The sequence below is a fragment of the Pelodiscus sinensis genome, chromosome 21, assembly GCF_049634645.1.
Source record: "Pelodiscus sinensis isolate JC-2024 chromosome 21, ASM4963464v1, whole genome shotgun sequence".
Lineage (NCBI taxonomy): Eukaryota > Metazoa > Chordata > Testudines > Trionychidae > Pelodiscus > Pelodiscus sinensis.
This window is the reverse complement of record NC_134731.1, coordinates 1,673,151-1,696,864: the sequence shown is the minus strand read 5'-3', so window position 1 is coordinate 1,696,864 and position 23,714 is coordinate 1,673,151. Positions and strand designations below refer to the sequence as shown.

Below are 23,714 nucleotides of genomic sequence, written 5' to 3'. Positions count from 1 at the left end.
GCTCTCGTAAATCTAATGGGAGACAGTTCATCTTTAACTGATCAGCTAAGGAATTTACTTGTCAAATCTTAGGAAGTCCTTTGTGTGCTCAGAGTAAGTTCTATAGTCCGGGGGGGGAGGGGGAAATCTGTATTTTCATTTAAAAAAATAGGTCGAAGCAGGGCTTATGGTACAACGTGGTGCACAGGCTAACTGTGACCAACTCCTCCCTAATGTTTACTTAGCACTGCCGGAACACCTGTATTGCTGCTTTTACTACCCACCAGTCCCCTGGCCATTATGAATTGAATTATTGGCAATCGGCCTACAGCTGAAACCACGTACAAAGTAATCCTTTTCAAAGTTATCCTATCAATAAAAACTCCCCCTTCAAGGTATGTTTTGCCTTTGTCATCACAGAGCTCCTATGTTTAAAGGGAGTAACTTAGCCTGTGGGTTCCTCCAGAGAATGATCCAGGCAAGGTTCATTTTTTCAGCCTGATAGCCAGCATAAGCTGGGGGTGAGTTGGAGATGGGCTGGAGTTCTCAGCTATGTAAATAGGTCTGGTTTGGACACCAGGGAGCTGCTACTGTCCCTTGACAGTCTGATCTCTCTGAATTTAGTGCTGCTCCTAGTAACCTTTTTTGTTCACTTTTTTAATGTTTTGTTAAACACAGCAGTAAACAGAATTTAGTTTTTATAAGGCAGGGTGGGGAACCTTTTTTGGATTGGGAGCTGCTGACCCACAGAAAAATCAGTCAGGGGCTGCACACTAGTGAGAAATCGGGGGGAAAAAAACCCCCCAAACCCTCCCTGACTGAGGAGAGACCCTCCCCCTGTTTCCCTCGCACACCAGAGCCGAGTTGGGCCCAAGCTAGTACATTTTGTGTGCTCCAGTCCCTCAGTAGGCATGGGCTCCCCAATGCTAGGAGGGGAGCCCTGAGCCTTGTAGGGTGGATCTGTGGCAACTTGCAGTGTCTGTCGTCTGTGAATTAAAAGGAGTTTGAATGCTGCTTTTGTCTGTGTTTCTTGTTGAGCATAATTTGGAACAGGGAACTGTCCACAGGATGCGAGGAAAGTTCTCAGGGAATTCTGCAGCTTTCTTTGTATTTAGGACTAAGTTTCTTAAAGGTAGAGGCCAAGCAATGTCTCTGCCCCTAAAATTAATTTAAGCTCTGGATATGGCAGGCTTGCACTGAGGGGTTTTTTAAATCCCATGGAGAATGCAATCTGAGACGGAGGAAAAATTACAGGTTCAGGGTTTCAGGTGTTACAGAAGATGCAAGATGTATGAGTTGAATGCAGTTATTACCATCTACTAATGATTAAATAGAGAGCCAAATGAAGTTGTTCTCTTGGTGTTTTGCATAACTATCTGAATTCTACACTGCCTGGAGAGTTCAGTGTATTTACATTTCTCACAGACTTGCCAGGGAATGCCTTAGGTTTTCCAAGGGCTAGGAAACTGACTGCCTTGATCAGTAGCATAGAATTGTCATGCTGACTTTGAGTGCCCCAAATTATAGTGAGCTGTGTGACTCACAACTGGGACTTGATTGTATGTGTTACTTTTTCCAATATTACCAGCAAGTCCCCCAGGCATATCATCCAACTGAAGTATTCATGGTGTGAAGATGCAGCTCTTTTATAAATATATATTACGGAGAAGAAACGTGCAGGGTTTCTGGTGCTTAGTTTTGATCAACTTTTGATCAGTCAATTGGCTCATTAAAGAGGTAAGTTGTGCAAGCTGACTCTTATGAGGCGGATAAGCTTCAACTGGCCTGCACCAGCTGATTTGGGCTTAGGCTAAGGAGCTGTTCAGATGTTTGGATTTGAGTTGAAGTTCATGTTCTGGAACCCCTCCACTGTGCAGAATATTAAAACAGAGGGCTAAATTTCATGTGAAGATCTGTGCGTCTGGGTTGCACACCATGGCCTGTAGTCAGAGTGAAGTGAATATCCACTCTTCCATTGATTAAAACTAAAAACCTGTTTGGGCGTGTGTGTTTAAGATGGCTAGGTCATGGTGAGTGTGCCCTACTTGTGTATCATTCATGTCAGTCCCATAGATCAGTGGGAACTGATCTATGCAAATCCAGTTTCAAATTCAGAAATTCATAGTACTCTCTAAAAAGCAGCCACACGTTGTGGTGCCCTAAGAGTTCTGAAGAACCTTTCCCTCCTTGTTAATAGCCCAGGGTGCTTGAGGACAACGTAGAATGCTACAGATGTTTTTCATTGCCCACTTCTGGCTAGGCTGTGTCTACTCTGCAGCTTATCCATCACAACTTCTGTTGCTCAGGGGTGTGAATTAACATTCTCTCCTCCCCCTTCCCGCCCCCCCCCCCCCCCCAGCAATATCAAATACACAGCAGTGCTGTCCATGCTGGAATCCATCTTGGTGGAAGAGCTTCTCTCATTGACCTCATTCCTGCCGCTCATGGGGGCTAGAGTGGTTAAGCCAAAGGAGGTGCTCTTGTCCGAGCAGGTGCATTAGAGAATTTACAGTGGCACGGCTGCGTTAGGGTGTAAATTCCAGTGTAACCATGCCCTTAGACTGTGATGACCATAGCTGATCCCATTAGACTGCTAAACTTCCATGCTAGGATACGGGATTCTCAACCAGTTTTCTTTTAGAGAGGGAGGTTTATTTCAAGTGCTCCCATTGGTCAAAAGGAATTTGTTAGAAAACCTTGCCTACTCTTAGGTTTTCTATCACTTATGAAGTCTGTCACTTCTTCTTGAGCAGTCTGAGCTTTTAGATATCTTGACTACCTTGTTAACATGAAAATGTAGCATCAATTTAATTAAAGTTGTAACTTTAAGTCCATATAGTTTGGGGTTTGCATGGCTACTCATATTTTGGTTTGGTTTTAAGTTAATTGTGAATAACTTAAACAAAACTAGTGTCCACGCTACAGTTGTCCAGTTCAGTTTTACTGTGTAGGAGAGCAGGACTTTTAGGGTTCATTTGTCTTTTTCACTCACCTGCTTCATCCCTGTGGAAACCCAGATTTCTGCCTGTGCTCTGTTAGCAGGTGTCAAGTTTATCACTCCCTTAGTGACATTACTTGTATGGCGCTGAAATTCTAGTGAAGCTTTGTCCCAGGCACTAAGATCATGGTGCTGTACGCTCAAAGGGAGTTAACCTGTTAGTGTGTGGCTAGGAAATGCGTGCAGTCCGGAGCATCTTGCTGGAGTAGCAAGTGCCTTGCGCTCACAGCTGCTTTTCCCTGATGGTGGTTTTTGTTTAGCATATATTCATGGCCCTGACTGAAACACTTCTCCCAAGGTGGCTTTTGGCACTTATCTAAGTGGTGCAAGAATGTTAGTTTAACTCTTTTTCCAATATTTCGTCTAAAATTATGTACCTGGAGCAAACACGACCCCTTCATCACTATCTGCCAACCTGCCATGCTGATAGATGGGCTTCTGCATTCCATCAGAAGTCAGGATGTACAGGACTTGGTTTGGCTTCTCGGTGGCAGCTGATCATTTATCATATGTTGACCTATCTCTGTGTCAGCCTTACCCTCTCAGAGCGCTTTAAAACACAGGTCAGTCTTTGGCCAGCACCATGTCAAGCTAGCTACGGGCTTGTTTTCTGCCTTGTGTCCCCACACAACGAAACCTCAGCAGGCATGGCTGTTGCTAGTGCGTTTAGAGCTAGTCCACTCAATGAGTCTTGTTAGGGTTGTGAAAGATTTAAAGACTGAGTTATCTGTGCATTTCTTAACTCTGGGCCTAGGTACAACTGCTTGTAAGAGAATTACCCTCTTTAGGTAGGTGGTAGAAACTGTAGGTGCACATCAACTACCTTCCTTCATGTTAGAAGTAGATTTGCTCTGATTTGCTCCCAGGCCGAAAAGGTATAGGCTAGGTTCCCTGGTGGAAGTTTCCTCACCCTGAAAGAGCATAGTGTGTGTCCATTTTGCTTCTCTGTGCCATGTGCTGCTTGCCACCTACCTCTGGAAATGGGTTATTCATTCATCTTGTAACCTTCAGGGAAGCTGTTTTGCTTACAGCTAAAATACCTTTATTGTCTAGGTTTATTGGGCTGCAGCGGTGCAGCCTTCTCCATTACTCAAGGACAATACCTGTTTGATAACTTATCTTTGAATAGCAGTGTGGTAACTTGTTTATGCAAGTCAGTAGATTCACAGTAGGAAGGCCTGGCGTAGGAAATCCAGATTCACGTGCTTGTTCATGTGCTTTCCAATCAGGTGTGTGCACGTGCACGGTAGCCGGAAGGTTGTCCCTAGCAGCTAGCCATAAGGTAGGGCTAGGCGCCCCCTGGAATGGCACTGTCATGGCGCCCCATATGGGGCCCAGCCATTTGGCCCTCTCAATTCCTTCTTACTGCCAGCGCTGGTAGCTGGAACTTCCCCATGCTTGTCTCTTGCCTCATACATGGATAAGCATACCTCTTGTATAGAGTTAGCCGTGTTAGTACTTACTGCTTAGCACTAACTATTACTATACATTCGTTAGGCCCGCCCCCCCCGGGCCCTGGTTGTTTCCCAGGGCATGTCTTGTTTTCCAGGCTTCAGAGCCCGTCAGTTGTGTGCCAAGTACATGTGGAAGAATGACCCTCTTTCCCCCTGCCTGGGTGAGGGTCACCAATAGGCCCGATGCCAGGTCTGTCGGGAGTTCCAACCAAGAACAATTAATGAGGGAACAGTGGCTTAGAATCCTGTGGCCACCATCGGGCACTGGGGACGTGGCACCTGGTGCCTCCTTGCCCCGGCACCAATTTGTAGTTTGTAGGTTTAATGATAGAAACCTTCTTCAAACACAGGGGAACAATGGCGTGGGCAGCTATTAATTTTCTCTCTCTCATTTTCCACCTGGTGTACAGAGGTGCCATTTAAAATGTCAGTTTTGCCATCACAACATTTGGAAAGCACATTGTTGCTATGGATAAGACTAAGATACATTTTCAATCACCATCCTGCTAATTAAACTGCATCGGTGAAGCATGGGTTCCTTTTTCACACAGGGATGGCTGTTTGCTTCTATTTCCTCTCAGTACTCAGCCGTGCATTATAACCTTGTGTTGTCTCTTTGTTGCAGTGTGCGAAGGAGTGAAGGCCCCATGTTGTGTTAGTGCCTGTCTGCCATGCTGGCCTGTCTGCCAGGACCAGGTGACCTCTCCTTTCAGCTTCTTTCTTACCCGCAGATGAACACTGGACTTCAGAAATGTGAGTGGTGTTTTGCCTTCGGGACATGGTTGGTTGTTAAATATGGCCTTGGTATAGCTATGAAATAAACATTTAGGGTACAGCAGAAAATCTATTTTAATAGTTGTCTTTTATGTTTTGTCATGCCTGTAAGGCCTCCATCAATAATGGCTGTGAGAAATAGCTACTAAAGTTAAAGCTTTTAGAGGTTAATTTTAATCCTAGCACAACAACAATTCTTGCCTCTTCGCTAAAAGCATTAGGCAGTGAAACTGTGCGTATTGATTCAACTCAATAGAATTTTCTTGGTTCTTTTTCACTGAATTGAATTGCAAGGCAAGCACCAGTAGAAGTTAGCTTATGCTTAATGCAGAGGTGAAGTTTGTTTTGTTGATATTGGGCTGTATCGCATTCTGATGAGCCACAAATAGTTTCATCTGGCCAGTATTTCCAGTACTCAGTTGCCATGTCTCCATCCTGCTGTCTTTTCTGTGGCTTTGAAAACTGTTGCATAGAGAACCGCCGTAACCATTAAACTCCTCTCATCCCTGTGGCATCTGCACTGATATTTCAGGGAAACCTATTTGGATACAAGCATTAGTTTATTAAGGGACCACTTAAATCATCTTGTTTGTTTCCCCCCACTTCCTTTCATCCTTCAGAGATCACTTGAGTCACAAATTGGTTCCCCAGTTGGAGTGGCAAATAAACTCTTCAGCAGTCCCCAAGGTGTTTATTAAATAACTGGGTATAGTGTCCTTCAGCCTGCCCCGAATATCTGCACCTTGTGCAGGGGGAAATTCATGTCACGTTGTGTAACTTTTGGTTTTGGACTTGCTATTACCTTTTCAAGTCACGTAATTCCTACTAGTCAAACTGCTGAAGCGAATGTTGAGGAGGAAGGTCTTAGTCTCCTAGGTATGTAACTGGCGCCTGCCAAGGGAGAACAAATTCTTGGGGCATGTGTGTTTCAGTATTTCAATACATTTATTGTAAGTTTCTCCAAATGTGCTTTGTAATTGCAGAACAGTAGTGGCATTAACACACTATTAACAGGGTGGATTCATTTAAATCAAGGCGGTTTTAATTCACAATTTAAATCAGCAAAAAATCATTGATTGAAATCAAGTTTCTCATTGATACTTCATATGTTCAAACAGTGGGTCAAATCTGATCAGTAAAACATTAATTTACAGCTCAGTACGAGATTTTTACATCTAAGGGTATACATTGTGTGCTTTCTTAAGATAATTTGATTTTTATTAATGTATGGAGTAGTACATAATACTCATTACCTGTGTCAAGCTGCAGATACAGCAGCAGTATATTAGGAATAGGAAGAACTAAATCATGCACACAAACATAATAACTTTTATATTTTATTACACTAAATCTTAAATGTCACATAAATGTTTCACACTGACAATTGAAGCAGTCTCCTGAGTTGCTGGCTGATGCCTGTGTAAACTTTTTTCTAATTTTAATAACTAACAGACAGGGCCTTAGAACATAAAATGTACCGTTTCCTTAACTTCTATAACTAGCTCTCCTCTTCCCCACTCCCACTGTCATTTTGATGCAGATCTGATTCCAAGTTACCAAAAAAGCCAAGACTGTGCTTAGAGTGCACTTAATTTTGGAGTAAGCCCTATTGAAAACAGGTATAGGATGGGGCTCCTTCGGGAAAGTTGAGTTGTGCTGAATTAAAATCGGAAATGAATTAGGGCATCACCATTATGGCCTGTGGCCATGATGTTCCAAAATGAGGCATGTGTTATGTAAAATAAAAGAAAATGACACTCCTGGCAATTCTAGATTTCACTTGCTCTGTATTATATATTTGGGTGATAGATTCTAAACCTAGTTAACTAATTAAATAAGCCATAAAGATTAGCTAAGCCTTTTTTTTCCTAGCAACATCCAGCACAGCAAGCAGCTTGGGGATTTACTTGTCAAATCTCTCTTACTAAAACGCATAGAGAGCATCTTGAACGATGCCTTGCAAAATTGATCCACATTGTTCTTCACAGACCCACGTCTGTCTTTCTCAATAAGCAGTTTTCCTTAGGATGTTTCATTTATGTAGCTAGGCCCTGCATCGTTGCCTTGCCCTGTTCACACTTGACACATTCTCCTTTTGTACCCAGGGGATGAATTTGTTCAAAATTATTCCCAGACAGGAGGTCTCCCAGAAATCAGGACCGTTCTCCTGTGGCAAAAGTGTGAGCAAGTACTGTGTGCTGAATTATGTCTTTCCTTTTAGCGACTCCACTGTTCCTTTCTGAGCTGCCTCGTGCCTTTCCTGTGTATTGTCGGCCTGTCTTTAGACAGTGACTTAACTAACTCCTCTGCCGAGCTTGGCCCGGGGCCACCACCACATAAGCACACAACAGAAACAATCCCATCCGGCCTGCATCTGAACTTGCCCGTTAGTCTGCTGAGAACCAGAAATTGAAAGCCCAGAACTTTCAAAGAATAGGAGCTGGTTGTTAAATGCATTAATGGTTCTAGTCTGTTCAGCTGAGGAGGCTGTAAGTGTAGGGGTAGCATGTTTGGATAAGATTCAATTGTAACTGTTTTTAAATGAGAAATTTAGTCTGTTATTGATTAAAAAAAAACTGATTTAAATAAAAAAATAGGATTTTTTTTCAAACCCTCCGGGCCTGATGCAATTTAGAGTACTAAAGGAACTAGCTGAAGCAATTTGGGAACTATTAGCAATTATTTCTGAGAATTTGTGGAGTATGGATTGGGTCCCAGAGGCATGGAGGAAAGGCAAACATAGTATCTGTCTTTTAAAAAGGGACCAGAGTGGGCCTGTGGCACTATGGACCAATTAGCCGAACATCTGTGTCTAGAAAGATACTGGAATGAATTATTGAACAATTATTGTCTTTTTGGCAACTTGAAGATAATAGGTTTGTAAGCATAGCCCATGTGGATTTTTCGAGAACTCCTCCATCTCCTATCCTGCCTGGCAGGTTACTGTTCAGCGCCTAGCGAAGTTGTAGCTGTGGTGTATCTTGATTTAAGCAATGGTTTTTGTGACATTCTCATAAGCCAACTTGGGCAATGTGATCTAGATTAAATTACTATACAGTGGTTGCACAACTGAAAGATGGTATCTGTGATTTGCTGTCGGGCCAGGGGAATTTTTCCAGTGTGATCCCATGGGGTCTGTTCTGGCTCTAGTCATTATCAATATTTTCACTAATACTCTCCCTTTAATTATTCAAGGGTCTTTATAAATTTTGCAGATAACACCAGCCTGACACTCTCTGAAGCTAGGATTTGAATTTGAAACTACCTTGAAAGTTGTAGAATTGGTTTGAAATCAACAAGATGAAATTCAATATGAACAATGTGCAACTATAAAATATGGATTAACTGGCTAGGTTAGGGGTAGGCACTTAGTGGCCCGTGGGATGGACGTGGTTTGCCATGGTTAGCCCTTGGCAGACCATGGGATCCACAGGTATGGCCGCTCACAGGTCCTGTTGGCCATGGCTCGTCTTCCTCAACCAATAGGAGCTGTGAGCGGCCCTACCCTCCGGGTTTGTTCCCTTCCACAGCACCAGAGGAAGGGAAAGAGCGGGGAGGGGAGGGGAGGGGAGGGGAGGGTTTGGGCTATATACCCAATGTGCTGGCAGGCAAAATGGCAGAGTCCTAATCCTATTGACCATTCCCTTGGGGGCACAACTGCCCCCAGTAGACGCTTTGCAGGCTCACTGCCCCAATGGCCACTAGCCTAGCGTGTCCATCTGAACAGCAGTCCCTCCTTTTGCATGTTATGGAAAACAGTCCTTTTCCTGGGGCTTCCGGTTGTCCTGGCACAACCAAACCTTGACCTTGCTTTAAGTTGGGAGAAGAGGAAGCTGCAAACTAAATTTGGTGGCCCTAGAACTTACTGTTCAGGAGGAGTTCTGGAACAAATGAACTCGCAGCGAGACACACAGACAGATGGACGCTCTCTAAAAAATATAGCTATAGTAGATGGAGCATTTTGTCTTTTCAGCTGATGTATTGCTAGCTAAACTACATGGGAGAGGGTAGAACTTCTCACAACGGAAACCTACAATTTGTTGAAAGGCTTCCTTAGTTGCTGATCGCTTCAGTGTGTTGGAAAACTTCATACTGAAAGAGCAGCTTTGTGAAGTCTTTTAACGTGTTTGCTGAGATGTGGGTGTGGATTGTTGGGTGGTGGATGAACTTCATACTGCATTAGTGCGCTTTTTCGTAAAGCTAATAGGCGAGCATCTCTTAGTTCTTTTCAGGCACTGCCTTATGTTGGCCTGAAAGCACTGCCATAGCCTCATTTAGCCTCACTTGTCTACACAGGGGAAAAGCTTGTAATAGCTACTCCATTTACTCTTGCTCTTTGCTGATGGTTTGGTGCACCATAGCTTACTGTACTTTGGAAGTGCATTAAGTTAAACTGTCCACGGAGTGCTCAGTTGGTGTGTCCACACTAGGGATGTAAAATCCTGATTTAATCAGCTCCTGGCAGCACCACATGGGGACTGGCTTCGGCTCCCGGCTGCCACTTCTGGCAGGGCAGGGGCAGCTCCTGCACCTGGACACACACACACCCTGCAGAGTTGGAGCAGCTCTCTGCATGTGGCAGGCCACGGGTGAGGGACTGCTCCCAAGTACCAGTTAACCAGTACCCGATGAGCATTACGTGCTCACACAGGGAGCTAATGTGGAATAGTTAGTGCACTATAAATTTGCAACCTCGCTTGCTGCACACTTTTTCCTAGTGTGGACAAGTCCTTAGCAAAGCATTAAGTACTGTGTTTAAAAGAACTTAGTGCATGAAGTGGCTGGCAGATGCTTAAATGGTGCTAATGCTTACATTTCCAGTTAGCTCTGATTTGTATTGAAAATCAAAATGCCCCCTCTGCAGCAGATCAGTATAGAATTATTTGGTGCATTTCTCACATCCAGCATATGCATAAACAGCCTTGCTCCTCACCAAAGGAAAGCTGAATTAATGAGCGTTTTTAATGAATAATAACTTGTGGGTTTTTAGGGGGAGCAGTGGTTGGATGGCTGGGGAAGAGGATTTGAAATAATCCCATGTTTTTGATAGAAGCCTTAAGAATCTATAACTGTATCAGTGTTAACCTGTGTTAATAGGAGTTCCGAAGCCTGAGGAATTTTTCTAGATACAGCTCTCTGGGTCGCATTGGTCTTGCATTCTGTATAAAACTCCACATACATACTTTCTTCCCTGTCCACCTGCCTCCAATTGAAGAACTTTTTTCCTTAGGACACTCCTTAGGAAGGAATAGCTGCTGGATGGCTTATAAACATTGTCATCTTGAACCGTTAGAGTGTGTGTGTGTCTTCTAGACTTTGCAAAAGCTAAAAAACTCAATTTTGTAAGATTTCAAGGGAAAACAGCAGAGTAATCCTGAAATTTGTCCTTCCCTGTGTAATTTCTCCATGGTTTCCATCTGCATTCTTTTCCTCCTGTCTTCTACTTCTTAAATATAACACTGAAGACACTATCAAAATACTTGAGGCAAAGAATGCATTGTCAAAAGAACAAAAATGCCTTATTAGCCAATTATCATAGTTTCTAGTGCTGTAAACACAGGTGCGTTGGGGCCTGAAGAAAAAGATTGAGATGATAGTAGAGTAGCTGCAGTTGAGACTCTGTGGGTTTTATATTTGTGGGCTAAAAGACAAATCCACAGGCTACTATAAACTCCTGCTAAAAGACTGAGGACGCTCATGTAATCTGCAGAAAAATTGCAGTGTATTTGAGAGCTTTATTTAGGAATTGGCTGTAGCTCTTTCTTGTTTTGAATTTGATAATTTTAAGAACATACATAAGAACAGTCATACGGGGTCAGACCAAAGGCCCATCTAGCCCAGTATCCTGTATGTCAACAGTGGCCAATGCCAGGTGCCCAGGGAGGGAACACAACAGGGAATCAAGTGATTCCCTCCCCTGTCATCCATTCTCAGCCTCTTAACAGAGACTAGGGACACCATTCCCACCCATCCTGGCTAATAGCTAGATAAATTCATGGAGGCTAGGTCCATCAATGGCTAGTTCTCAAACCCTGTTAATGTCCTGGTCTTCACAAACATCCTCTGGCAAGGAGTTACACAGACCGAATGTGCACTGTGTGAAGAAAAATGCCCTTTAATTTGTTTTAAACTTGCTACCTTCTAATTTCATTTGGTGATCCCTAGGGTATGTCTCATGAAACGAGGTTTACAGGAGTGCTCGACACAGGCTTCTCTTGTCGACCGATCCGCGTCTTGACTCGCGTGCTGTGCCGACAATCAGCTGAGCTGGCACAGCATGGCAACCATTTTTATTTTAATGAAGCTGGGGATATTTAAATCGTCGCTTCATTGACTGTCGGGTAGCCTATTTTACATGCCTCTGTCGGCAGAGGCATGTAGTCTAGACATATACCCCTAGTCCTTATATTATGGGAACAAGTAAATAACTTTTCCTTATTCTCTTTCTCCACACCAGTCTTGATTTTTATAGACCTCTACCGTATCTTCCTCCCTCCCTCTCCTTAGCCGCCTCCTTTCCTTAGCTGAAAAGTCCCAGTCTTTTTAATGTCTCTTCATATGGGACCCATGCCAAACCCCTCATTTTTTTGCCTTTTTCTGAACCTTTTCCAATGCCAGTATATCTTTTTTGAGATGAGGTGACCACATCTGTACGTACTATTCAAGCTGTGGGCGTTCCATGGTTTTACACAGAGGCAAGAAGATATTCTCTGTCTTATTCTTTATCCCTTTTTTTATGATTCCTAACATTGTTTTTTTTTTTTTTTTTTAATGCAGCTGCACATTGACTGGATGTTTCAGAGAACTATCCACAGTGACTCCCAAGAGCTCTCTTGAGTCTTTCCCCTTTAGGGATGTTAAACTTAGTTTAATCAACTAATAGACTAGTCAACGGATTGGCCATCGACTAGTTGATTAGTCGATAAGCAGCTCTGCCTTTTTAAATGTATTAAGTGCTGGTGGGCTCCTGCTCTCTTCGCTTCCCCCTCCCCCTTTGCTGCCTCTATCAGAGGCAGAAAGGGGGGGAAGTGACTAGTCGAGGGACTAGTTGGCTATCCAATAAGCTTTTGCTTATCTGATGATCGACTCGTCGTATACATCCCTAGTCCCCATCATATTGTACGTGTAGTTGGGGTTATTTTTTCCAATGTGCATTACTTGACATTTACCAACATTGAATTTCATTTGCCATTTTGTTGCCCAATCACTTCATTTGGTGAGATCTTTTTGAAGCTCTTCACGGTCTGCTTTGGACTTAACTATCTCAAGCAGTTTGGTATCATCTGCAAATTTTGCTACCTCCCTGTTTACCCCTTTCTCCTGCTCATTTAGAAATAGGCTGAATTGGATTGGTCCCAGGACTGACCCTTGGGGGACATCACTAGTTACCTCTCTCCATTCTGAAAACTGACCATTTATTCCTACCCTTGGTTTCCTATCTTTTAACCAGTTATCAATCCACAAAATGACCTTCCCTCTTATCCCATGATAACTTACTTTAAGAGCCTTTTGTGAAGGACTTTGTAAAAGGCTTTCTGGAAATCTAAGTACACTCTATCCACTGGATCCCCTGCGTCCACGTTTGTTTGACCCCCCCCCCCCCAAAAAAAAAGAACTCTAGCAGATTAGTAAGGCATGATTTTCCTTTACAGAACCCATGTTGAATTTTCCCTAACAAATTATGTTCATCTCCGTGTCTCACAATTTCATTCTTTACTATAGTTTCAACCTATTTGCCTGGTACTGATGTTGTACTTACTGGTCTGTAATTGCCAGGATCACCTCTAGAGCCCTTTCTGAATATTGCTGTCACATTAGCTATCTTCCGGTCATTAGGCATGGAAAGGATAGGTCCCAAACCCCTGTTAATAGTTCCACAGTTCACATTGGAGTTCTTTCAGAACTCTTGGGTGAATGCCGTCTGGTCTGGGTGACTTGCTACTGTTAAATTTATCAGTTTGTTCCAAAACCTCCTCTAATGATACCGCAGTCTGGGACAATTCCTCAGATTTGTCAACTAAAAGGAATGGCTCAGGTTTGGGAGTCTCCCTAACATCCTGAGCCGTGAAGACTGAAGCAAAGAATGAATTTAGCTTCTCTGCAATGACCGTATTGTCTTTGAGGGCTCCTTTGGCCTCTTGATCCTCCAATCTGTACCATGAGGCTTGTTATGGTTACATTTTTGTTAAAATTGATTGAAATATAAGCAGTTTAGAAAACTGATTTAAAGCCATAATGTGAAATAAGCTTATGTTACGTTCAGACTGAAATTGAGTGGAGGAACATGCTGTTGCTAACAAGAAAATACTTCTGATCTTTCGAAGTGCACATCTAATTGTATGCACTGACACACAAACTTGGAACTGAGCACGCATGATAGGGGTTGCGTGGGACAGCAAAGACACTTTTTGTTTAAATTAAGGTTGATATTTTTCATTCATTTAGTCAACTGAGCTACTATGATATTTTTTTCTTTCTATCCTATTTAATCTTCAGGGCTACCTCACTGTAGTCTGGGAATCTTTGTACAGTTCTTCAGGTCTCCTGAGACCCTCTTAATTTCTGTTTCTGACTTCCAGCCACAGTTTTCTCTGTTTTGTTGCTCAGATTGATCCAGTGAAGATTAGAGTTTACTGTGAAGAAAAACTATTGCTGTAACATCATTATATCTTGCGTAGCACGTGGGAAGCCTCAGGAAAATGTTCCCTTGGTCAGTCTTAAATAAATTATGGCTGTGTTAGTTAGTTCATGGCAGGAGAGGCATTGAATCTATACATTAGAATTACCCAGGAAAGGTATCAGAATGGGTTGTTAACTTTAAAGGCCAATTCAAAGGGGATTTGAGAAATGGTTTGTCAGTTCCTTAAGATAGGACACCAGGCTACATCTGAGTGTATATTTGGCTTGGACTGAAGGTTTGTTTTCACTCAAAGTAAGACACTTTTTTAATAAGGAACTCTTTGGGGTTCAGAGCTACCGGTGATAGACAATTTTGCATGCTCGAATGTGATGAATCCTTTAGCTGCTTCCTGACAGTAATGGTAATGCATTACTGGACAGGTGGCAAACCGTCCACCATACCATGTCGATAACATGTATTGCATAGTTTGCTATTGGACTTCAAAAATTCTTCTTGTTTAGTTTTCCCATAGAATATAAGGGTACGTCTAGACTACATGCCTCTGTTGCCAGAGGCATGTAGATTAGGCTACCCGACATAGTAAAATGAAGCGGCGATTTAAATAATCGCCGCTTCATTTAAATTTACATGGCTGCTGTGCTGAGCCGACAAACAGCTGATCAGGAGGCATACCTGGGTGGTCGACAAATACCTTTGTCGACGCCCGCGCGTCCAGACTATTGCGCTGAGCCAACAAACAGCTGATCAGCTGTTTGTCGGCTCAGCGTGGCAGCCATGTAAATTTAAATGGAGCGGCGATTTAAATCACCGCTTCATTTTACTATGTCGGGTAGCCTAATCTACATGCTTCTGGCGACAGGCATGTAGTCTAGACGTACCCTAAAAGAAGGATCATGGAATCACTGAACTGCAAACAACCTCTAGAGTCCAATCTCCTGCCCTCATGACAGAACCAAGCATGGTCTAGATCAGTGGCTCCCAAACTTTTCGGCATCATGCTCCCTTTTTGATTTTCGAGAGACCCTCTTGCGCCCTTCCCCCCCCCCCCCCCCCCCCCAATAGCAGCAAAACTTGTTGAGCCAAAAAAAAAAAGGAACTGACTGGGGCTGAAAAACAAAAATGGCCCAAAAAATTTGGGGGAGGGACTGGGTCATCTCATGCCCCCCCTGGAATTTCTTCATGCCCCCCAGTTTGGGAACCCATTGTCTAGATAATCCTTGACAGATATCCAATCTGTTCTTAAATGTCTCCAGTGATGAAGATTCCACAACCTCCCTAGGCAATTTATTCCAGTGCTTAACCACCCTGACAGTTAAAAAGTTTTTCCTAATGTCCAACCTAAACTGCCTTCGCTGCAATTTAAGCCCATTGCTTCTTGTCTTCACAGAGATTAAGGAGAATAATTTTTCTCTCTTCTCCTTATAACTCCCTTTTAGCTACTTGAAAACTCATGTTCCCCCCCCCCCTCCCGCCCCCCCAATCTTTTCCTTGCCAGACTAAACAAACCCAATTCTTTCAGTCCTGTTGCCCTTTTCTGGATTTTTTTTTTCGGGCTTGTTTACATCTTTCCTAAAATGCGGTGCCCAGAACTGGACACACCACTCCAGTTGAGGCCTACTCAGCGCAGAGTAGAGCAGAAGAATTACATCTTGTGTTTTGCTTACAACACTCCTGCTAATAAATCCTGGAATGTTTGGGTTTTTACATGTCGTACTGTTGACTCATACTTAGCTTGTGGTCGACTGTGACCCCTAAATCCCTTTCTGCAGTGCTCCTTTCTAGGCAGTCGTTCCTAAGTCAGAGCGCTTTGCATTTGTCCTTATTGAATTTCATCCCATTTACCTCAGACCATTTCTCCAGTTTGTCCAGATCGTTTTTAGTTATAACCCTAGCCTCCAAAGTGCTTGCAACTCCTCCCCGGTTGGTAACATCAGCAAGATTTATAACTGCTCTGTGCCATTATCTAAATTGTTGATGAAGTTACTGAACAACAGTTCTGAACCCAGAACCGATGCCTGCAGAACCCCACCCATTATGCCTCTCCTGCATGAGTGTGTACCATTGATAACTACTCCTCCACCAGTTATGCACCCACTTTTAGAGTAAATCCCTCTAGGTTGACTTCCCTAGCTTGTTGTTCAGATCATGTGAGACTGTATCAAAAGCCTTACTAAAGTCTAGCTATACCACATCTACCACTTCACCCTTATCTGCAAGGCTTGTTATCCTGTCAAAGAAAGCTATCTGGTTGCTTTGACATGGTTTGTTCTTTACCATGCTGGCTGTTGCTTTATCACCTTGTCTCTCAAATGTTTGCAAATGGATTCCTTAATTATTTAGTTCATCATCTTTCTAGTACAGAAGTTAATATGACTGATCTGTAATTCCCTGGGCTGTCCTTATTTCCCTTTTTTATAGATGGACACTGTTTGCCTTTTCCAGTCTTCTAGAATCTCTCCCATCTTCCTTGACTTTTCAAAGATATTCGCTAATGACTCTAATCTCCTTAGTCAGCTCCTTGAATATCCTAGGATGTGTTTCATCAGACTCTAGTGACTTGAAGGCATCTAGCTTGTGTAAGAAATGTTTAATTTGTTCTTTTCCTATTTTAGCTTCTGATCCTTCCCTGTTTTCACTTGCATTCACTATCTTAGGCTATTTGCTAACAGACTTCTTGGTGAAAACCGAAACAAGTCATTAAGCACCTCTATCATTTCCACATTTCCTGTTGTTTTTCCCTCTTCATGGAGTAACGGCCCTACCCTGTTTTTAGCTGTCATCTTGCTTTGAATGTATTTATAGAATTATTTATAGAATGTTCTTGTTACCCTTTGTCTCCTAGCTAGTTTGAGTTTTTCTGCCACGGTCTTTCTAATTTTGCCTCTACATACTTGTGGTCTTTATATGGCTTATATTCATTCTTTGTAATTTGACCCAATTTCCACTTTTTTGTAAGACTTCCTTTTGGTTTTTTAGATCATTCAAGATTTCCTGGTTAAACAAAGGTGGATCTCTGTGGTACCCTGATTTTTAGCTGTTTGTTGTGAGGGGACTCTCCTAAATTGACCATGGTAGTGAATATGGAGATTAGCTGGGTAGGGATGAGCAGAATTAAAAGCCACAACATATAATGCATCTTTCTGGAGCAGGAATTAGCCAAATTATATGGTTTAAGCGACTTCCCAAAGAACCTCAGAATGTTTGCCAAAGAAGGCAGTTTAAAAAAAGTAAGTGTTTACTTGAAGTGGCTTTATGTGGGGCTCCTCTCAGTATGGTGTGTAATTTCTGTTCACTAACTGGTTTCTCTCACTCTTCCGAAGAGACACGCTCAGGATCCCAAGAATGGTGTAAAACTAGGGGCTGGAAAGGGTGGGCAGAGGCAACTGAAAGAATATTCTTGATGCTGTGGCATTTTCTCCACTTTATCTAGCACAGAAGATACTACAGGTTGCAGATCACCTGCTGCATCTGGAATGTCCCTTCTCTCTTGTCCGTTACTCTTCAAGGGTTCGTGTAGCTGCAAACGTGAAATGATTTTGTTCGATTTTTGGCTCCCTTCAGGCTGGTTGTGCCTGAAATTGAGTGGTGCGTTGGGCTGGCCTCCGCTGACGAAGGGAGGGAGAGAACGGATGTTTGCCTACTGGTTTTAGGAAGATGCAGCTTTTATCTTCAATGCTTTTTACGTAACTTGCTCATTCTGAGAGCCGTTTCTTAGTGGGGTTGATGATTTCCCTCTTTTTCTCCCCAGGGGACACTACACAGAAGATGAGCTCTGCACAGTATCCTACCCCAGCAGAATTGGATGCTTATGCTAAGAAGGTTGCCAACAATCCACTGACTATAAAAATTTTTCCAAACAGCGTCAAAGTTCCCCAGAGGAAACACGTACGCCGTACTGTGAATGGACTTGATACTTCAGGCCAGAGGTATAGTCCGTACCCCTCTCAGCCCGCCACAAAGACAGGCCTGCTTGCGATAGTCAAATCCCCAGCGAAAGGCATCGTTAAAGACTTTGACGGCACGCGCGTCCGTCTGCTGCCAGAAGCAATGATGAATCCCCCTTCCACACCGTACGTTGCACCTAGCACTTTAAACCACGCCCCATCGCTTGCTCGCCAGCAGGCACTTCAGCATGCACAGACTCTGCAACACCCCCAGAGTATCCCACAACCACAGACTTTGCAGCACCCTCCGGGGATGCTGCAGCCGCAAAGCTTAACACACCCTCAGGGGATCCCGCAGCCACAGCCGCTGCCGCACCCTCAGAACATGCAGCAGCCCCAGAGCCTGCAGCATCCTCAGACCATGGCACATCAGACTCTGCAGCACCCCGCAAATGCTCTGCTGCAGCCAGGTTTACATGGCAGCAGAAAGATGCCCGATGCAGATGCGCCGCCGAATGTGACCGTGTCTACCTCAACCATTCCCCTCTCGATGGCTGCCACGCTGCAGCAGAACCAGCCACCAGACCTGAGCAGCATTGTGCACCAGATTAACCAGTTCTGCCAGGCCAGAGCTGGCATTAGCACTACCTCAGTATGTGAGGGACAGATTGCAAACCCGAGCCCAATCAGTCGCAACCTGCTTATCAATGCAAGTACCAGGGTGTCTACTCACAACGTTCCCACTCCCATGCCTTCCTGTGTAGTAAACCCGGTCGATCACGCTGCTGCTATCCCTCCTCCTGCCTCTCTCAGCGTGCCCATGGTGAACATCAGCAGGGTGCCAGCTGCCTACCAGAGCGACATGAAATCCGTGGCATGGAACCAGCATCAGCTTGCGCATCTTCAGCAAATGTGTGGGGATGCTGCCGGGCCCGCTGGCCTTGCGGGGAAGCACCCTCCGAGAGAGATGGCAGGCCAGGGCTTCCCGGGTAAAACGTCCAGCTACCCTCAAGAACTGTGCATGGGCCAGTCTTACAACGTCAAGCCCCCTCTTGAGAAGCCCACCCCTTCCCCGCCTGTGAATGGCTTTCAGGGACCTTTGCCATATACGAATGGGCACTACTTCCAGCCCCTCTGGAATAGCATTCTGCCCACACCGAACAGTGACAGCTCTGGCTCCCAGGACCTTGCCATGTCTTTTCACGGAGGACAGCCAGCAGGGGCGCCGCTGGATTGCGCGGCAGGAGCTCACTATCGAGCTGCGGCTGGTTCGTCCAGCCAGAATAGCGTGATGCAGACCATGGATTACCTAAGTGGGGACTTCCAGCAGGCTTGCTTCAGAGATCAGAGCATGGCCGTGCTGGGAAAAGTCCATCGGCCTCCCATGAACCGAGCGCCTGAACCAACCGATAGTCGAAATCTTCATATTCAGCACCCAGGGTATAGATAGGCTGCAGTCACTTTCACAGATAAAATTAGAGGTTTAGTCTTAATTTTAACTAATCAGCAAAGTATTTTTAATTTGCAAACTTGCGTGATCATTATAATAACCATTGAAACAAGATGTAATGTGTATTTAAAAGCTTTACATCCACATTCACGCCTGCTAGCATCAAAAACGTAACCCGCCTTTTGTTTCAAAGAACTTGATTATACTACAGGTTGAACCTCCCTAGTCTGGCACACTTGGGACCTGAGCGGTGCCAAACCAGAGAATTTGCCAGACTCTGGGAGGTCACTATTATCTAGCAGCATCACCAGCACTTCCACTGCTTCCTGGGTTCTCAGAAGACATCTAGGGGTAAATTCGAGCTAAAGAACAGCACAGAACTCAGAGCCAGGACTGGTGGCTGAAAAACTTTATGGGACTGTGAGAAACTCAGCCCCATCCACGAGCTAGGTAGCATAGATGCCTAAGTCTCCATCTGCATTTCCTCTGAAGATTAAGAGCAACAGAATTTGTCCGGAGTGGGGTGCATTTTCAACTCTAAAGTCTGTTTCATGAAATGTGTTAGATATTGACCATTTGCACTGCCGAGGGGCTTATTTCGTTGAAAGGAACCCTGTGTTTGAAAGGATTTAGTTAGGGTTCTATATTTAGACATTTGTGTAGGAAGAAGCTCTTTGCTAGAGCCCGCAGAGAGTTCTGCATTTCTCTCATGGCATGTCGGTCTGTGTCCAGAGCCAAAAGTCCCTCCAGTCTTCTGGATGCTTGGTTGAGGACAGGGTATGGGAGTAGGGCACATGGCTGCCTGCTTCCCTCTTGCTTTGTTTCCACGTCACGGTCTGAACCCCTTGCTGCTAGGAATCTGGATTTCCTGATGCAAAGTGCTGCATTGAGGCTTTATTCCAGGAATCTAGACCCACTGACGACCCCAAAAAGGTTCCGTTACTGCTCCAGTAGATATTTAGCGTAGTTAGAAGTCTGTCTCCCCTGCAGAGGTCAGGGCACGCAGTGACTGGCATGGCATTCACGGTCCGACAGCAATGAAATGAAGCTCTAGCCATGAGACACGGTGGGACTTGCAGCCCATGTATGTTAAAGCACCACCATAGACAGAACTGAACAGTTCTTATCTGTGCCTAACTACTACTCTGTCCTCCCCGTGTCACTTAAAGCAGCTCAGTGAATTGGTGGCCACTAGAACACTAACTGTTGGAGAACCTCTGGGTCTCATCATCTTCAGCATGTTGAAACATCCCTTCTTTTAAAGCTACAGTTCTTGTAAGGTTGTTTCCCATCTCTGTAAATGAGACTAATACTTGAACATAATGATCACAGTCAAGTTTGGAAGTTAAAAGTAAATGCATTGATTCTTTCTATGTACACTGGCTAAAATATTGCTCTACACTGTAACTTTTAAATGTAATATTTCTGTATGAATGTCGCCTGGTAGCGTGGGTTTGAGTAGCATTGTGTATGAGTGAACCCACTGGCCTCTACCATTCACTGGCCTCCCTCACAGCCCTTTAAAAAACAAAGCCTTAAGTATTTGCTCCTTGAAACTTTCCTTAATGAGCATGACTTAAAATCTTAAGACATCATACAAAGTAAAAAAAAAAAAAAACCACAACAAACTTACAAGTTTTGAAGTGATGTCCTAGTTGGCTAGAGATTCTTAAAGTTTTTGGTAAATGGGAAAATTAGAAAACATTTATTTGTATTTTTTAATTTAGACGTGTAGTTCTGGGCTGTAACAAATACTTAGGTTTCCAAGCTTAGCGCAGAGTACGTTTTCTGATTCCTTGCATAAGATAGTACACTTACACCATGTCATTATTTAAATTCTTTTCAGTGTACTATAAACCGTTCTTTAGTCAGACTGCTTAACTTTGCTAAAGAGTTATCACTAAAGACGGATTAAATTATGTGTTGGCTTGTGTTGCCTTATATTTAAAAGGAAAAATTGCCTGATTGTGTTATGCCAAATGATAGCAACATGAAGTCCTAATTTATTGTTTATAATCGTATTCCTGCAGTCTTTGTGAAAACTGGTAAATATACATCTATGAAAGAACTAAAACCCTAAGGCTTTTCATGCAATATTTTTCTGAATACATTATCTTGGAAGCTAAGGATTGAGTCTGAAGCTGCTTCCCTTCAGTTCTCCCTGTTGTTTTCCCCCTTCTCCAAATTGATCTAGGGTTGTGCTAGGACTTTAACATTTCCCCCTAGTTTAGTTATTGGAAGGAGTTCTGCTACCTGAAATACCTACTTTTTATTTGGTTCATTAGTCTGCTGCAAATACAGCCCCTAGACACTGATTTTTCCTTCTGCCCTCCCTCCCCAAAACAAAACTAGTGAACCCCGTGCTTTGGCTCTTGGCGAAAAGTGATTTAAATGTCTGAAGTTATGCTAATGTTACAGTAAGCCATGGAAGACAGTCTGTCTTGTCATGAATTGTTCTGCACTCATTACTGCAAATAGAATCCTCACCTTTGAGACTTTGGTCTGGTGCAGAAGGACTGAGAAGCAAAAATATTCAAGACCCGTCCAGGTAGGACATTCCATTAGCCTGTTCACAAAAATTGCTATTAAAATCTCCGATATTTCATCTTGTGCGGAGAGTCGGATTTTTATTGGAACAAGCGCTGCGTTTCTGCGGCGGGGTGTAACCGCTTCTCCTCCTTGTACTTCAGAGATTTTTACCCTTTGTATCAATAGTATTGTTCAATTACAGGTTGTGTCTATAAGCATGTAAAAGACCTTTCGTCCAACATGAACCCAGCAGTAAGGGTCCAGCGCAGGGCCCTCTGGACATGCACTGTTGCTCAAATGACACAGAATAGAGTTTGATATTTAGTATCATTTGGTAGTATCTTGGCTTTTGGGAGCGGGGGGGGGGGGGGAGGGAGCTGTCTTTTATGCAGAGTGATGCTCTACTGTGTTTAGTAGGAACCATGCTTTTGACTTCTAGCACAGACTTTGCGGTATTCATTGAGTTGGATGTTTTTTCCCTCTGGTTTTCCTGGTTCTAAGGAAAATAGAGTATTCTCTTCCTAGTCTTTGCAGTAGGCACTGCTGTGAAAATGTCCCTAGCTAGGGAAACACTGTTTTGCATGTGTGTTAATTTGTATGCTGCTTTTGTAACCGCTCCAGGCTCTCATTTGGGTTTTTGACATAGATCGGTGTCTCCCATTGGAATTGACACCAGTCTTCCAATTAGAGCATTTCCAGCTTTCCACTTCTGATCTCTGATGCAGACATCTTGTGTCCCCATTTCCATGTCCATGTGTGGGTGAAACCAGTCTTAGAATTCCTCCATAAATGTCTGCCCTTTAGGGGAAAGAGCCAGGACTAGACATTTCATGGTTTTCTCAGGAAGCTTGGACTATTTTACACTGTGCTGTGAGCACCATCATCTATCCCAGCCTCTAGCACTACCCGGCAAAGCAGAATATTGCTATCGGACGCCTGTGCTAATTTCTAATGACTTCCTTCTGCCCGCAGTGAAGGGGTAAGAGTGAAAGTGATGTAAAGGCTCCCAATGGGCTATTTCCATCTTGGTCTATTGAGCAGCGGCTGCGAAGCTGTTAAATCATCAGCCCAATTTGTTACAGTCCAAAGTTAACGTTTTATAATGACGTGGGTTTTCTTTCTTGGAGAACCTTTCCTGAAGCTGCTGATGGGAAAGATGGCTTCACAGAGGGTGGCCATTCCCCTAGAAGCCAAACGTTTGCTGTGGAGCAACTCGGCCATTGCTGCTGTATTTCATTAAAACACACTGATCACACACGCCGCTTCTTGTGTGCTAGCGGTATCATGAGAATCTTTCTTTTCCTTTTGGTCTACAGGAAAAATAAAGCTGAGGAGTCCTGTTCCCTCTCCTCCTTCTGCTGTTTGAGCAGGGTGGATGAGCGAAGCTGGCTTGGCCTCTGGCTCTGGTGAGGGGACCTGGCCCATGTGGCCCATGGGGGTTCTGCATGGCCTACGAGACACTCGGTTTGTCGTCATCCATGCACAGGGTGGCCCGTCTGCTGGTTTGTCTGCGTAGGTGTTTTCCCCTCCCGGTATCACTCAAGTGACACTTACGTGAAGTGAGATGGGTGCTGATTGCACACAACGTTTGTGAGAGCTGTGTGCTCCCTCTGCAGCTAATCCCAGCACTGCTGCGGTGGAGTCGGCACCCCTGCGAACTCTAGGTTCACGCGCACGGTTAGCAAAACTGCCACCTCACAGGAGACGCTTGGGTAGGGCAGCCTTGCGGCTCATTGGGATGGAGGAGGGCGACTCGTGCGGCCCACTCCCTAGCCTGTGGTTTCCCACTGATGCCAGGCTGGATGTTTGTTGTAATAGTCCCAGTTTCTGGCCAAATACATTCCCAGCAAAAACGTGGGGAAAGGGCTGCATGTGAGACTTCCCGCCATTTAAGGCCATCCTAGATAGCCTTCTGCAGTAAAAAGCACTGAAATCTGGAGACCGTTATGCCATGCAGAAAGCTCCCGGCCAGAAATGGTGACATTTCTGAAGTCTTGTGTTTGAG

General features: G+C 44.1%; 1 protein-coding gene across 2 annotated transcripts in view; it reads left to right on the top strand.

The window, feature by feature from the left end:
- FAM222B (family with sequence similarity 222 member B) overlaps nt 1-21,790 on the top strand; it is a 42,385-nt gene extending 20,595 nt beyond the window's left edge. For both annotated transcript variants that reach the window (XM_075904517.1, XM_075904516.1), the window contains 2 exons: nt 5,057-5,184; nt 17,595-21,790. In XM_075904517.1, the coding sequence (XP_075760632.1) occupies nt 5,103-5,184; nt 17,595-19,180 (1,668 nt within the window). In that variant the 5' untranslated portion in view covers nt 5,057-5,102 and the 3' untranslated portion in view covers nt 19,181-21,790. The remainder of the gene's footprint in view (nt 1-5,056; nt 5,185-17,594) is intronic.
- Nucleotides 21,791-23,714: the final 1,924 nt, after the last annotated feature.